The 15705-nt window shown below is 39.2% G+C and overlaps 1 protein-coding gene across 1 annotated transcript in view; it reads left to right on the top strand.

Annotated features, from left to right (window-relative positions):
• Positions 1–15705, top strand: part of SEL1L (SEL1L adaptor subunit of SYVN1 ubiquitin ligase) — a gene marked incomplete at both ends in the record, with an annotated part of 57031 nt that overhangs the window by 3732 nt on the left and 37594 nt on the right. The window contains 4 exons of the mRNA XM_080707916.1: positions 2663–2700; positions 3589–3841; positions 14301–14468; positions 15343–15448. Coding sequence (XP_080564042.1) covers positions 2663–2700; positions 3589–3841; positions 14301–14468; positions 15343–15448 — 565 coding nt within the window. The remainder of the gene's footprint in view (positions 1–2662; positions 2701–3588; positions 3842–14300; positions 14469–15342; positions 15449–15705) is intronic.

The following is a 15705-nucleotide window of genomic DNA, read 5'->3' as shown; positions in this document are numbered from 1 at the left end:
GCTAATAGAGTAGTGTGAACAATTATATTTTGGATGAGGTACTGATACGTGAGAAATCTAACTGGAGTCTTTTTGCATTTATTTACGCACAACATCAGTGTCTTTAATCTTTACCTGAGTACTGCATTATCAGAAGGGCTTAGGTAATAAGTAACTTTTCAAAAAGTGTTATATGAATCTTTATATCAGTTTGAAAGAGAAAAGCTTTGCTTTTAGACTACCATCTGGTGAGGGTTTTCCTGTTTACTGAGAAAGAATTCTATGTACCAATAACCTTAGTATATATTTCTAGTTTGTGAAAAGAGAGGGAGGAAGAGAAAGAAAAGCATGATGCAATGCATGTGAAATAACCCTGATGCTACAAGTTAGGCCTCTTGGTGTTCAGAAACACAGTTTGTTCCTCTAATGCCTAGCAGCCTGTAGTGTTTCAACTGTTTATGTCTTTACAATGACTTATAGGTATCTATTACTTGCCTGAGGCACTCGATTTAGTAATTAATAATTTAAAGTTCCAGCTCATCCAAAGTTTCAGTGTTTTTATATAATATGCATTTGCACACTTAATGTTTGCTCTTGATATATTAACTGGTTTATATTGTGATTAGCTACATTAGCACATACAACCTTGATACATAATAGACATAAATTTTTTCTTCTATGCCAAGATTTGCTGAGAATGGAATTTGAGCCATCTCTTAGACCTGGGGCTTTGGGTAACATTCGGGAAGAAGTCAGCAGGAAGGATGATTGTTAGTAATGGTCGTTGCTACCTAAATGTTACAGGCACCGTGGGACCATTACTTGCCAGAACTTTCTTGTACCAAAAGTTAAAGATACTATGAAGTAATAAAAAATAAACAAATGTAAATAGTTACTATAATTTAAATTTTCTTCAAATTGATAGTACCTTCATATATGGCAAAATTTCACAGGTAGACTGGTTTTCTCAGATAATCAAAACAAACAGCTGTTTTGAAAGAGTTGTAGGGTTTGTGCATGAGTTAATTATACTTCTTAAAGTTAGTTTAGTGCTTTGATAACAAACTCTAAAATATGTTTTGTTGCAGATAACTTACAAATAATAGTTAGGATATAAATAGATAAGGTAAAGTACCAAATTTACCAGTAAAAATCAAATGATCCTAAAGCATTTTATCTACTGGTTAATTTCTTTCTTTCTTTTTTTTTTATGATACTGGGGTTCCTGGAAGCCCTTCTACCTCGGGGCTACACTCCCAGACCTATTTTATATTTTTATTTGGAAACGGGGTCTCTTAAGCCAGCGAGACTGGCTTCGAACCTGCGCGATCCTCCTGTCTCTGCCTCCCAAGCATGGGGATTACAAGCGTGCGCCACCACGCCCGGCTCTACTGGTTAATTTCTCATAGAGTTTATTAAGCAGGAAATACTGAGACTTGCTCCTGTATAAAATCAAGTAATTTTAAGAGGAAGAAGGAAATTCAGGATTATCTGAATACAAACATCAAACATTTGTGCCGGGACATTGAGTTATTTCATCTGTTTATATAAGAGCAGGAAAAAAGAATAATTGAAGGAGTTTATGTAATTAACAAAATCAAAGCAGTCTGTACAAATTTGGAAGAAAGTTGTAATTGGTGATTGGATTCATTATTTAATAAAAACTATTGACTTCTTAATAAATAGCTCTCATGTGGATGGATACATGATGGTATGATGCTTTATACCTGGTTCTCTCTTTAGTAAAGAAGAACACAAGTCTTAAATATATTTGTCTGGCAACTCTATTGGCAGATTATTTCCCATCCTTTTTGGTATTAGTGAACAATAAAATGCTAATTAGCACTAAAATAAGCTAAATCATTCCAGATCCTGAACAAAGGAAAAGAACAGGTGAAAGCCTGGAATGTGAAACTAGAGATTTGTGTGTGTGTGGTACTGGGGATGGAACCTAGGGACATTCTACCCCTGAGCTACACCCCAGCCCAATTTTTTTATTCCTTATTTTGAAACAGGGTCTCACTAAGTTGGGGAGGGGGGCCTAAGTAGTTGAGGCTGGCCACAAACCTGTGATCCTCCTGTCTCAGCCTCCCAAGTACTGGGATTATAAGTGTGTGCCACCTTTCCTGGCTTGAAACTAGAAATTTATATTTATAAACTTAGTAACTCATTTTCAGTAATAGACTAAAATATACAGAAGAATTAGATGGAACTAAATAAGTGTTTGGGTTTTTTTTGTTTGTTTGTTTTGGCCAGGACACTGTTGGGTTTTATACCTTAAAAAAAGAAAAACTATCTCTTTAACCTTCTACTTGATCTTTTGCAAACAGTTTCTGAATACACCCATTTTTAAGTAGTTGTAGGTGTAGTTATCCAGTGTCTAATTATGGTTATGCTTATTGAATGCTTGCTTTTGTGTGTGTGTGTGTGGTACTGCGGATGGAACCCTTCTACCTCTGGGCTACACTCCCAGACCTATTTTATATTTTATTTGGAAACAGGGTCTCTTAAGGCAGTGAGGCTGGCTTTGAACCTGCGCGATCCTCCTATCTCCGTCTCCCAAGTGCAGGGATTACAAGCATGCGCCACCACACCCAGCTTATTGAGTGCTTTTTAAAAATAATTTTTGTAATTTTTCAACAAGAAATTATGACACTCTCTAATTTTTTTTTTTCTTTTGCAGATAAAGAAGGCAGCCAGGAAGAATCCTTAGATTCCAAGGTATATACCAACATTTGCACTGGCCAGTATTTGTTGCTCGATTTAAAAGCAGGGAGTTATGAACCTTAGGATATGAAGTCTACAACTTTCAAGAAACAAATTGAATTTAAAAAGTAAAGGAAAAAAGATAGGTAGTATTAATTAATTATAGCTCTTCTTGGGTAAAAAGTCATTGACCTACAAAAGAGAATGGTAAATATTTCCATGAATAGTATCAGGTACTAAGTTTAATTTCAAATTGAATATGCAGTACTTGTGTAAGAGCCTTAAGACATTAACATTTTTATTGCCTAATGAGAGATTTATTCCATTTTTTTCTTAGTTTCTTTTCATTTTGAGGATTTAACATCTGTCATTTGTTTCTACTTATGTAAATTTTCAAAAAAGAAAGAAACCAAGAAACCAAGGAGTTAATGTGCTTTTAGCTGACTGAATGAATAAGACTGATTCGTAACTATCCAAGGGGGTCAGTTAGTTGTGCGCTCTAACCCCCCCCCGCCCCCGTCAATTAAAAGGAATAGTGATTTTTTTAAAAAAACAGGAAGTTATAATGCAGAGGTATCATAGGGAAAGTAAAAGGCATGGTGGAATTACTGAGAGGGAAAATCTAACCAGGGTTTTGGGGACTGAGGAAGACTTCCCAGGCAAGGTAGCATCTAAGTTGAAATTTAAAAGAGAGAGAAAGAGACAGACAGACAGACAGACAGACAGACAGAAAAAGAGTCAGGCTAACCCCAAAAGCACATGATGAACACAAACCAGAGCCTTTAAATATGAGCAACTGTGGTACTTCCAGGAGCCAGAGGAGACGGCCGGGTTTGTAAAAGTAGTGGAGGATTGGTGGGAGTCTTGATACTGTTGATAACTGAAAGCTCCTTATGTTCTCAGAACTCTTTGCCGTCAGATGAGTCAGTGAAGGACCATACTGCAGGCAGAGTTGTTGCTGGTCAGATATTTCTTGATTCAGAAGAATCAGAATTGGAATCTCCTAGTCCAGAAGAAGAAGAAGAAGAAGAAGAGGAAGAAGAAGACAGCCTCAAGAGCCAGGAGGGGGACAGTGTAACAGAAGAATTCAACTTTCTAGAATCTCCAGATCCAGAAAACAAGGACTATGAAGAGCCAAAGAAAGTACGGAAACCAGGTAGCCTGGATATTTTCTTTGCTTTGGCCTGATTTAGGAAGGAAATTGTAAAACTAGGGAGTGAAGAAAGATTTAAAAATCATCTGTTGGGGTGGTACACAAGATAAAAACAGAATTGTCCAACATGTTGTTTTGAGAGTTTTATAATAACCTTTTCAGACATCCTGGGGAATTTGATTTAGTTGTCTATACCTATACAATTGAAATTTATGTAAACAAAAAATGTTTTATCCTCTTCCCTTACCTTCTTGATATTTCTTTTAAATTTAACATTTAAATTTCTCACAGGAGATATGTTAAATGCCTGTCCTTTTAAAAATTAATTATTAACATGTCCCCTTGCTTTATCCTACTACCCTTCTGTCATTTAGTTTATTATTTAAAGATCACTACCATAACCAATTACTATTTCACGATTAACCACTCTTAGGAATTGGTTCAGACAGATTTTAACTTTTAAAAATTAAATTTCTTTTTTTTTTTTTGGTGGTACTGGGGTTCATGGATACCCTTCTACCTACGGGCTGCACTCCCAGACCTATTTTGTATTTTTATTTGGAAACAGGGTCTCTTAAGCCAGAGCGGCTGGCTTCTAACCTGCACAATCCTCCTGTCTCCGCCTCCCAAGTGTGGGGATTACAAGCATGCGCCACCACGCTCGTTCTCAATTTCATTTTTTTTACTGCACATGTATCATACTCACAAATAGAAAAAACATTCTAAAAAAAAAAAGACCAGTACCTTAATCTCATCAACTAAAAATGGCATCAACATTATGAAGAATATTCTTATAGGATTTTTTCTAGGTGTGTGCTGTGTTTTAAGAAAACTCAGTTTATTGAGTCAAAATGTATGTATTATTTTACAGCCTACATTTTACATTTAATAGTTTACCATGAACACTTTCCCATGTTATTTATTATTATTTTACAGTGTGATGGTTAATGGCTATAAGAAATTGTGTGAATTTACTATAGAAATACATTGTTTGCAGCACTTTGCTGACACATCATTTTACATTTATCTTAAAAGTAGGCTGGTTTGCATGAGTTTTTTTAAATAAAAACATTTGTTACTACTATATTGTGCCTCAGAAAAGTAATGCTACTCACTTCTTTTGAGACTGAACTCTCTTTCCCTGTATCTCTGCCAAATATGGATCACTATCTTAAAATTTTGTATAGTATTTTAGTTTATTTCATTCTCTTTTACTTTTTATTAGGAAGACCCCTCGTGCCCCTCTGTAACTCAACCTCAGCATCTATCAATGTCCTGCTAGTCTTCTTTCATCTCCACACGCGCGCGCACACACACACACACACACACACACACACACACACACACACACCTTGCTTCCCTTTCCTAGGGAATAATAGAGCAAATGCCACGTGTTCTTTTTAATATATATGTATCTCTAAAGATAAGAATTTTTCAACAAAATAATGTAATTAGCTTTTATTCCTTTGTCACGTAATATCCAGACAATTCAGTTTTCCCACTTGTCTTATGTATTTTTTTTCTAACTGGTTTAAATCGGTATCTAGCCTAAGAGTTTAGGTTTCTCTTATCTGTCCTTCTACCCTTATTTTTACGAGTTACTTTTCTAGTTGGTTGTTCCCTTACATTGTTATTTAGCTTTTTCAACTATTTGCTACATATCCTGAAAACTGGAACTTGACTCTAGAGGCTTGGGTAAATTTGGTTTTATCTTACTATAGCAAGTATTTCATAGGTGGTATTGCATAAGGATTACACTGGGAGGTGTAGTGTATCTGATTATCTGATCGTCCCACTTTTAGTGATGTTAAGATTAATCAGTGAGATCAAACGGTATCAGCCTGATCCAGCCATCAGGTCACAGATCCTCACTGACCTTTTGCCTAGAGGTCTTGACATCCATTTATGTTTGCTTTCTGGATCCCTTTATTTCATTTGGGTTTGCAGAGTGATGACTTTCTCTCTTTCTTGCATTTGTTATTTGGGATTCTTTCTTTTCTAAAGAACTGTCCCTTATCAGCTATTTGGGGGGAAAAGGATAGATTCTTGATTCTTTCCCCTGGAATGTTTTCAGATAATGATTTGATGTCCTAGCAATCTCCAAAGGGGTCCAAATAGAATGTTTGTGTGTGTGTGTGTGTGTGTGTGTGTGTGTGTGTGTGTGTTGCTTTGCTTTCTTTTTGAGCACTGTTAAGGATATAAGGGGAAAAAACAAACTAATGTGTGTTTTTCTGTACTCAGTAAGTACTTCTCACCCTGGATATGTGGGAATATTTCCCTACATACCAAGCAGCCATCGTTCTGTACAGTCTTCTCCAGTGGGCACCATCTGGGTGTCCTACGATTTGACTCAGTTCTGACAGTAGCTAGCTGGAGGTCACACCAGATCACACAGGGTGAGCGCTCAGCCCCACAGCACGACTCCTCCCCCCACCTCACATGCCACCTGGAGCCTCAGGTTGCGGTGCTTGTGCTTCTGACTGACAGGCTATGAATCAAAGTTCCCATGACCTCCTCTTTGGGTTCAATTAATTTCCTAGAGTTGAACTCAGGGAGGCACTTATGTTTACCCACTTATTATAAAAGATATTGCAGAGGCTATAGGTGAGCCACCAGACAGAAGAGGTGCATTGACTGACAAGAGAAAGAGCAGAGAGCTTTCATTCCCTTTCCAGGTATGCCACACTCCAGAAACTTCTGTCAGTTCAGCTATCCAGAAACTCTCAGAACTCAGTTCTTTTGGGGTTTTTTGGAAGCCCCATTACATAAGCATGATTGATTAAGCTATTGCCCATCGATTTATCAGCTCAATCTTCAGCCCCTCTTAAGTGGTGGAACTGAAAGTTCCAACCAGTCATGTAGCCACATGACTGGTTCCCCTGGCAGAAGCCCCCATCTTGGCTAGCTAGGAGCGAGCCCCCAGGCACCACTCATCTCATTTGCATACAGGAGACACTCTGTCACTCAAGATATTCCAAGGATTTTAGGAACTATATGTGAAACTGGGATAAAGATTAAATATACACTTTAAAATATTACAAGGATCATTACAAATCCATAGATTTTTATAAATTTATGCTTCACTCAATTCTCTTTTGCTGCTCAAATTATTCCATTTTGGCTGTTGATAATCCTTTTAAGTTTAATCCTTTATCCATTTGACTAGATTCTGATGATATTTCCTCACTTATTTCAGATAAGACAAGATGTCTCAAACCCATACATCTCCTGACCCAGAAGTTAATCGCAGCTGTTTCTCAAAGGAACCTATTTTCATGGGTTAGATGCTGCAGTCTAGGCACCAGGGATATTATATGCATGGCTACTGAGCTTTTTTTTAGGAGATATTCATACTGATGGTTCAAGTGAAATATTATAGGTGAGCTAATGCAAAGGGTTTAATTGACAAATTAGAGAAGTATCAGAGCTCTTATCTAGTATAGAACTTGATGCATATTTTCAAAGATACGATTATCACAAATCACCATCAAAGCAAAAGGTAGTCCATGACTGCCACACCTGCTCCCATGTCCTTTCTTGATTAGGTTTCAGAGGAGTTCTGGCCCGGGCTTTAACATACAAGGCCTTTAAGTGACACTTATGGAGTGTCACTTCCACGGAAGAGAGCTATTTTCATCATAAGTCATCTCCGTCCTATTCTCTGATCATAGTGTGTGATATCTTTCTGGGGAGTATGCTTTATGTGTAATGAGCAATCTAGACAGGCCAAGTCCATCCTACTAAGCATTCCACAGGTAAGCACTCTTCCAAGTAGTAAATACCTTAATGTCCTTGCCAGAAGATCTCTCTTTAGCATGTTTCTAAGGTAATTTGATCAAGTCATCTCTATTTCTTGGGCCACTAAAAGGAGAAAACAGATTGCAAGTCTCCTGCTGATCTTTTCTAACTCGTCAGGACTAGAAAAAGAAAACTGACACTTTCTTTTGTCCCTTTATATTCATGTCATTTTTGCTACTAAACATTTATGTTATGTTGCTGCTAACATTTATGTTATGTTGCTTTATCCTAATTTATGTATATGTATAGTTTCTTAACAATGACAACTGTAACATTGACCACGGAACCACCAATGCAGTCTAAGGTTCCCTTATGATTCTTATAATTCTTTATAATGATTTACATTTCATTTTTAACTTATTCTTAATATATGAAAAGACATGTGATATAAATTATATATACATGGTTTTGTGTGTATGCGGTTCCAACTGCATTAGACTTGGGTTTTGTGACAATTATTTTTAAACTTGCTCCTTTTGTGACCCTCTCATTTACGTTGCTGCCATGTTAATCTTCCTGAAACCTGAATTTGACCCCGTAACTTTTATGGCCTCCTCATTTGCCTTATGAAATGCAGTGCACACTCCTTAGTGCGATTCATGAAGTCTTCATTGTTTAACATGCCAGCCAGCTTCCGTAACCTCATCTCCTGCATTTTACCCCACACTTTCTTTTCAACAGTACTAGACCCTTCACAGTTCTTTAAAGCCTGCAGTTTATGCCTTGAGCCTTTGTTTAGGTCCTCTCAACTGCTTTAAATGCCTTTTTCCTCATCCCCATAGTGGAGGGAAAAAAATCCATCAATCAAAGTCCTGCTCATCTTTAAAGATACACTTAGTTTTTCCTTTATGAAATAGTTCCTGAACCACCCAAGGGAAATTACAGAGTCTCCTGTACTTAAGTTTCCTCTTTGGCCTCCCTGCTTTTACTTTCCCCCAACATATCAGTTCTCTGACATCAGCCACATTGATCCTCCTTTCTGCTCAGAAGCCTTCATGACTTCCTGCATACTCAGGGTCCACACTTACTGCCTTCCTAACAAGGCCTTACGTGGCCAGGCCCTTCCTCGCTGCCCACCATCATTGTCTGCCACTCCCCTTCGCGCGTCCCCCCCTCCCCCTCTCTCTATCTCTCTCCTTTGTGGTACCAGATATCGAACTCGGACATCCTACCTCCAAGGTACAACCAGCCCTTGTTGTTTATTTTGTTATTAGGGATTGAAGTGACAGGCATTGCACCTTGGAACTATACCCCAGCCTTATTTTATTTTTATTTTGAAACAGTGTTTCACTAGGTTGAAAAGAGTCACTACTTATTGCGGCTGTCTTTGAACCTGTAATCCTCCTGTCTCAGCCTCCCAAGTACTGAGATTACAAGTGTGTGCTACCACCTCCAGCTTTTATTTTTTTATTTTTAAAAACAGTCTCGCAGCCGGGCATGGTGGCGCACGCTTGTAATCCCCGCGCTTGGGAGGCTGAAACAGGAGGATCGCACAGGTTCAAAGCCAGCCTCAGCTACTTAGTGAGGCTTTCAGCAACTTAGTGAGACCCTGTTTCCAAATATAATATAAAAAAAAAAGTCTGGGAGTATAGCCTGGAAGTAGAAAGCCTCTGGGTTCCACCCCTAGTACCACCAAAAAAAAAAAAAAAAAAAAAAAAACAGTCTCTCTGAGTTGCTGAGGGTTTCCCAGTGTTGCTAAGGCTTGTCTGGAAACTTTGTTCCTGTCTCAGCCTCCCAAGTAATGGGATTACAGCATGCATCCCCACAGCTGGCTTTCTTACTACTTTGTGAACATTTCATACTTATTCTCAATTGTGTTAGGGATCCCCAAGATCACAGCTCAGGTTCAGAGAAGTGTTAGGAAGACCCAAAGGATTCAGCATGTAGTTAGTTGTATTCACAGCTATGACTTATTTCAGTAAAAGAATACAAAACAAAATCAGCAAAGGAAAATATGCATGGGGGGAAGTCTGGGAGGAACCAAATGTGAACCTCCAAGGGTCCTCCCAGCAGAGTCACACAGGATGTGCTTAATTTCCCCATTAACAAAATAACACGTGTCAAATGCTTTTTACCAGGGACGCTCATTAGAGGCCCAATACCTGAGATTTGTACTGGGGGCAGGTTCACATTGGTACCTTCTACTTGGCACATACCAAAATTGCAAACTCTCAGAAGGAAAGTAGGTGTAAAGCATAAGCACATTGCTTGTACACTTAAGGTAAGCCACCCTTATCAAAATGTTGGGAATTCACCAGAAACCTAATTTTTTAGATACCAGCAAAGAGCAATCCTTATAAGTAGGCCTTTGCAAGGATAGAAGTTGAGGCCTGCCACATTGACTTTTCTCTGCAGTTACCCCCTTGGCCATTGGCCAAGCTGTATTTACAGCAAAGTTATTATCACTAAGACCCAGACAGTCATGAGGCCAACCTTCTGTATTGATTTCAGTTATGTCCTTTAGGAGTCCTATACTAAGCCAGCAAATCCTATTAATGGTAATACGTCTATCTTAGAAAGCTGGGTGGCTTCCTACTTAAGTTTCTGTGTAAACCTTTTTTTTAATCTGGCCCAAAGCATCAGTTTAGGCATAGCATGACTGGCCAGTAGTCAAAGTTGACCTGAAAGCCTTCCAGAGCTGTCACAAGAAGTTCAGTCCGACGGTACACATGGGAACCCTGGAAACAAAGTGTTTATAATTTGGGGCCCCCAACAAGAATGTACATTAGATAGTACAATGTGGCCCCTACCCTGGGCAGCTTGTCCTAAGCTTCCTGGTCCTGGCCAAATAATTCTGTGCAGTCTTTGGTTTCAGAGGGACCACCAGTCAGTTCCAAATGATTTTTTGCTGCCCACGACCTAGTCCATCTACCTCATGAATCAGCACAAGGTTCAAAGGTTTTCTGCTTGGAAAGTGCAGGGCTGGGCCATGTCCTGCTGTCTCGTGGCCAGCCCTGTCAGCCATGAGCATGGGCTCCGCAGTGCAAATTCAGCCACACTCCCTACAGCTTGGAAAGGCACACGGAGAGTTTTCCTGTAGGAAGCAATAGACACTTCCAGGAGCATTTTTGAAAAACAAAGGTCACTGCTACTCTCTTCTCCCCTTCTTCTTTCCCCAGATACAGGGATTTCCATTTATTATCTTCATTGCTACAAAATCAGTGTTTCTGTTTAAGAATCCTAATTTTACATTTTTTTAGTCATCCCTAATCTCATCCAGGCCCTTTTTCTGGAGGGGTTCTGTGCATAAAGGACAATCATCTTCATAGAACGACACTTTATACAACTCCACAAAGACATCATGTTCAGAAATTGATCAGCATAAAAACCTGAATTTTCAAAAACTTTCAAAATGTGCTTACATATTTTCTACCCCTTTCATATGATCATTTATCCAGAGCACAGCCTAGAAAAGAACTGTGGGATTTTTCTGTTTGGGTTTTTGTTGTTGTTGTTGTTGTTGTTGTTGTTGTTGTTTTCAGTACTAGGGATGGAACCCAGGAGCATTCTACTTCCAAGCGGCACCCCCATTCTATTTTTTATTACTTATTTTGAAACAGGGTCTCACTGGGTTGCAAAGGGCCTCACTAAGTAGCAGAGGCTGTCCTCAAACTGTAATCCTTCTGTCTCAGCCTCCCAAATGCTGGAATTACAAGCATGCACCAACATGTGCCTGGCTTAAGAACTGTTCCTTTCTGAGAACAGCCATATTTAAACTCAGCAAGACCTTCAGCAGTTTAGCGAGACATTGTTTCAAAATTAAAAAAAAAAAAATTAACATGGGCTGGGGGTGTAGCTCAGAGGTAAAATATCCAGATCTTTTCCCAGTACAAAGACAAAAAGCCTTTTATGGAGTGTTACCTCCTCCCTTTCCCCCACCCACCTGGCTTATCCAAAATTTTGCTCTAGCCATGGGACCTGATAAAAACTTTCTCGCCCCTACTTGGAGGAGAAAAAAATGCAAACTTTTAAGATTTTACCCCAGCCTAGGAAACGTTATCTCCCTTTATCCTCTATTGGAGGAAAGAATAAAAACATTACATGTCAACTGGGATGCTTGTTTTTCCTCACTTTAACCAGTCAGGCCAGCAGCAGCCAGGGGGCAGCAAGCCAACCCTCGTGGAGTCAGGTCTCATTTTCAGATTCCACAGGTGACATTTACCTCTGATAACAGAGCAGCTCAGCTACTACCTCCTACCATGGTGACTCCATCACCACCTGGACTTGCCAGAAGGAATAAAGAACTTGGCTATGATTGATTACAGTGAAAGGGAACAAAGAAACAAAGGGCCAAAGGGAGAGATGCATGGTGGGAGCCTGGGAGAGGCGAGGTGCAAGCTTCCAAGGGTCCCCTCCCGGGAGGTCAGGTGGGACACAGTGATTCCCCCAGCAGCAGTGTGACAGCTTCTGTGAAGTACTGTCTACCATGGAAGCTCGTTAGAGACCCAGTGCCTGGGCTTTGACTGGGTACTAGTCATTTATTCACCTACCTAGCATGTACCAAAATTGTGGACTCCTAGAAGGAAAACAGGTTTTGAGTAAAACTACCAAGAGTTTAGGCACAGTAAGTCACTGCTAGATGTTAGAATGGTATTCTCCCCAAATCTAAGTTCCCAGATACCAGCCAAGGGTTCATCTAATACCAGCAGGCCTTTCAAAGGATAACAGGCCTCTGTTAACTATCTTCAAAAATCGTTTCAGCTAACATTTGTTGAAAATGAATGAATAAATGGCCACCAAGAGAGAAACTACATTATGGTGTTCCTTGTTATAGAATATCTGGAGCCATTTTAGAAGGAAGGGGGTTGATTGCAAATATCATGACGTCTTCAAACAGTGGCAGAAATCAAGGTTTATTTGGCTCGCATAACCAGAGTTCCGTGGGTTAGCAGATAGGCCATTCTGGGCCTGTGCCATCAGGGACTGCAGCTGTCCTTCCCTATTCAACTTCCTTGGTTAGATAAGCCTCATCCTCCTGTTGGTTCCACATGGTCGTAGCTGGTGGTAGCTGCACCTCCAGATCCTGGAGCCTCAGGAGTGCCTGCACCAGAAAGGCAGAAACCCTCCCAGAGGGCATGCGTAGAAGTCTGCTCTTCTGCCCTTTCTGCCTCCTAAAGAATATCAGTGATGTATTAAGTGAAAACCAGAGACGCAGAACCACATGCTGTCTGCTAGCAGAATTTCTTTTTGTTCAGGAGAGGTAGGATGAAAGTGCACATTTAACCATACCCTGGACAGCGCCAAATGTTTTCAGTTTTGTTTTTCTCCTTTTCATAGCTTTTTTTGAATAATTTAATTGACTTTGCAAGAGCAGATTTCTACTAGTTTAAATGTGATTTTGCTTGGAGAAGATAGCTGAGACAAATTTTCTTTACTACTAAACATAATATTTTTATAAAGTTTCAACTTTAAATCCATCACATGAAAGAGATTTCTTTAATATGAAAGTATTACTTTGGTGAACTAGAATTTCTCTGATAAGCTACTTGTTTTTAAGACAATTTCTATTATCATTGGAAAAGTAAATACTTTTTTAAGCCATCATATACTATTTCCTTTGACATTCAGATTGGATCTAGTAGCAATGAGTAGGGATGCACCTTTCTTATCTGTGTCAGAATGACTTCTCAGAAGTAGTTCTTGCTAAAGGATACTTTGCCTGTTCATTCCATTATGAATAATCTCTTTAAAACATAGATCAAGCCAGGCGTGGTGGCGCACGCTTGTAATCCCCGCGCTTGGGAGGCGGAGACAGGAGGATCTCGCAGGTTCGAAGCCAGCCTCACTGGCTTAAGAGACCCTGTTTCCAAATAAAAAATATAAAATAGGTCTGGGTGTGTAGCCCGGAGGTAGAAGGGTTCCATCCCCAGTACCACCAAAAAAAAAAAAAAAAGCCATAGATCAAAGGTAGAGAAGTAGTTTGTTTCTGGTCAGTGATTACTAGAATGATGAATGACATCTACATAGTGATAAATCCATTTGAATTTCATTTTGTCTTTCATAACTTACTGAAAATGCTTTTTAAATTAGTAACAGGATATAACATTTTTTTATACTGAGAAGAAAGAAGGGATGCTTTCTAGCCTTTCAAAGCAAGGGTGCCAGTAATAATAATAGCAGCTGTTATTTCTCGATCTCTTATGACCTCAAATGACAGGCGCCAGGTTAAAAACAAAATGTCCATTGGGAGCTAGAGTATGGGGCGACTCCTCGGGACATATGATAAGTACTGAAATATGGGATCACAGAGGAATATGGAAGTGATTAATTTTGTATTGGGGAGCATTTCCCTGTGTACCTTTTTATTATATTGACATTCAGAAAAAAGTTATGCCAAGCAGTAGAATTGATTCAGCTGTATTTTGCCTTATTTTTTGCTCATTTGTTGGGCAGAATTTCTACAGTAGACGTTTAACATTGTAAGATTATATCTCAATAACTTTAGGACGTCTAAACTAGATACAGCTGTAAGTAGTCAGCTAATGATGCTCACTAAGGTACTCAACCTCAAGTTCTCCCAAAATCAGTGCTGGCCCTCTGTGTCCCCATTACAACCGTACATCATGTATCCTTGCCGCAGATTCTACCAGCTGAAACTGACGGCTGAATCCATGAGTACCACAAGTACGGCTCATGTTCAGATTTCTATTTCTTTTCTTGCCAGTCTTGACGGCTATTGAAGGCACTGCACATGGGGAGCCCTGCCACTTCCCTTTCCTTTTCCTGGATAAGGAATATGATGGATGCACGTCAGATGGGAGGGAAGATGGCAGGTTGTGGTGTGCTACAACCTATGACTACAAGACAGATGAAAAGTGGGGCTTCTGTGAAAGTAAGTACTGCTCAGCAGGAGGCATTGCTCAGTGGGGCCACATATTGAAGGCCTTTCTCCAGCCATTCTTCACCTTGGCCAGCAGTGCCCAGATGACTCGGCCCATAGCCTTAAAGAATGGACTTGAGAGCTGGAGGAGGTGGTGTGTTATTTTCAGACTGTCTCTCAGACAGCTTATTACACTCATGTCTTATTTAAAGAGAGTTTTCAGTTGGTATGCACAAGTATTTCCATAAACCCTTTAGTCAGGCTGCTAAACTAATAACAAAGTATTTTTTGCAATAAAGGAAATAGACTATTAGTGAAGATTAATAATGATTAGAAGAAATTAATACTTTTTAAACACTTGAAGTGAAATATTCTATCCTGTGGAAATATTTGATATAAATATACTATACCAGTCATCCTAAGTATAAATGTGAGTGTAAAGAGGCGTTAGAAAAGGACTTTCCAAAAGCAGTTTGGTACTGCTTTTCAAAGGAAGTGATTTCAATAAATTTTTTAGTTTTTAAAAGTCTTGCCTTCTGTCATTAAAGGCCACACTTAAACTAAGTACTTTTAGAGTCATATTTGCAAGTAGTGAAGGATCATTCCGTGTGTTTCCAGGTGTGGGGGTGTGTGCCAGTGGTCCCAGCAACTTGGAAGGCTGAGGATCACAAGTGTGAGGCTAGCCTGGGCAACTTAGGGAGACCGCCTCAGCATTTTTAAAAAGGATTGGGAATGTAACTCAGTGGTGGAGCAGTTGCCTAGTATTTGTGAGGCCCCGGTTTCAATCTGCAGTACAAAAAATAAAGAGAGAGAAACTCTGGTGTTTGATTAAAAAACTGGTATAGAATTTAAATCCACTTACATGCATGTGACATTTTATTTTTAGCTGAAGAAGAAGCTGCTAAGAGACGACAGATGCAAGAGGCAGAAGTGATGTATCAGACTGGAATGAAAATCCTCAATGGAAGCAATAAGAAAAGCCAAAAAAGAGAGTAGGTAGCACAAATAGCCACGTTTTGTTTTCTTAAACTGTATTACCAGAGACACAGAAGATGTCTTAACCTCCATTACAAGGTTTATATGATTTATGTACATTATAACGTTACTTTTAGACATTTTAACTTGTGTAAAAAAGATAAACTGATCACAAGAATGAACAGTAAAAAATAAAAATAATTGACTAAGGTTGTAGTAGTTTCTAAGACCCAAGGGTGCATATACTATTAAGAATTCAAAGTGACAGAAAATA

This window comes from Muscardinus avellanarius (genome assembly GCF_963383645.1).
Source record: "Muscardinus avellanarius genome assembly, chromosome: 12".
Lineage (NCBI taxonomy): Eukaryota > Metazoa > Chordata > Mammalia > Rodentia > Gliridae > Muscardinus > Muscardinus avellanarius.
Note: the sequence above shows the minus strand (reverse complement) of the source record. Positions and strands in the feature narration are given on the sequence as shown.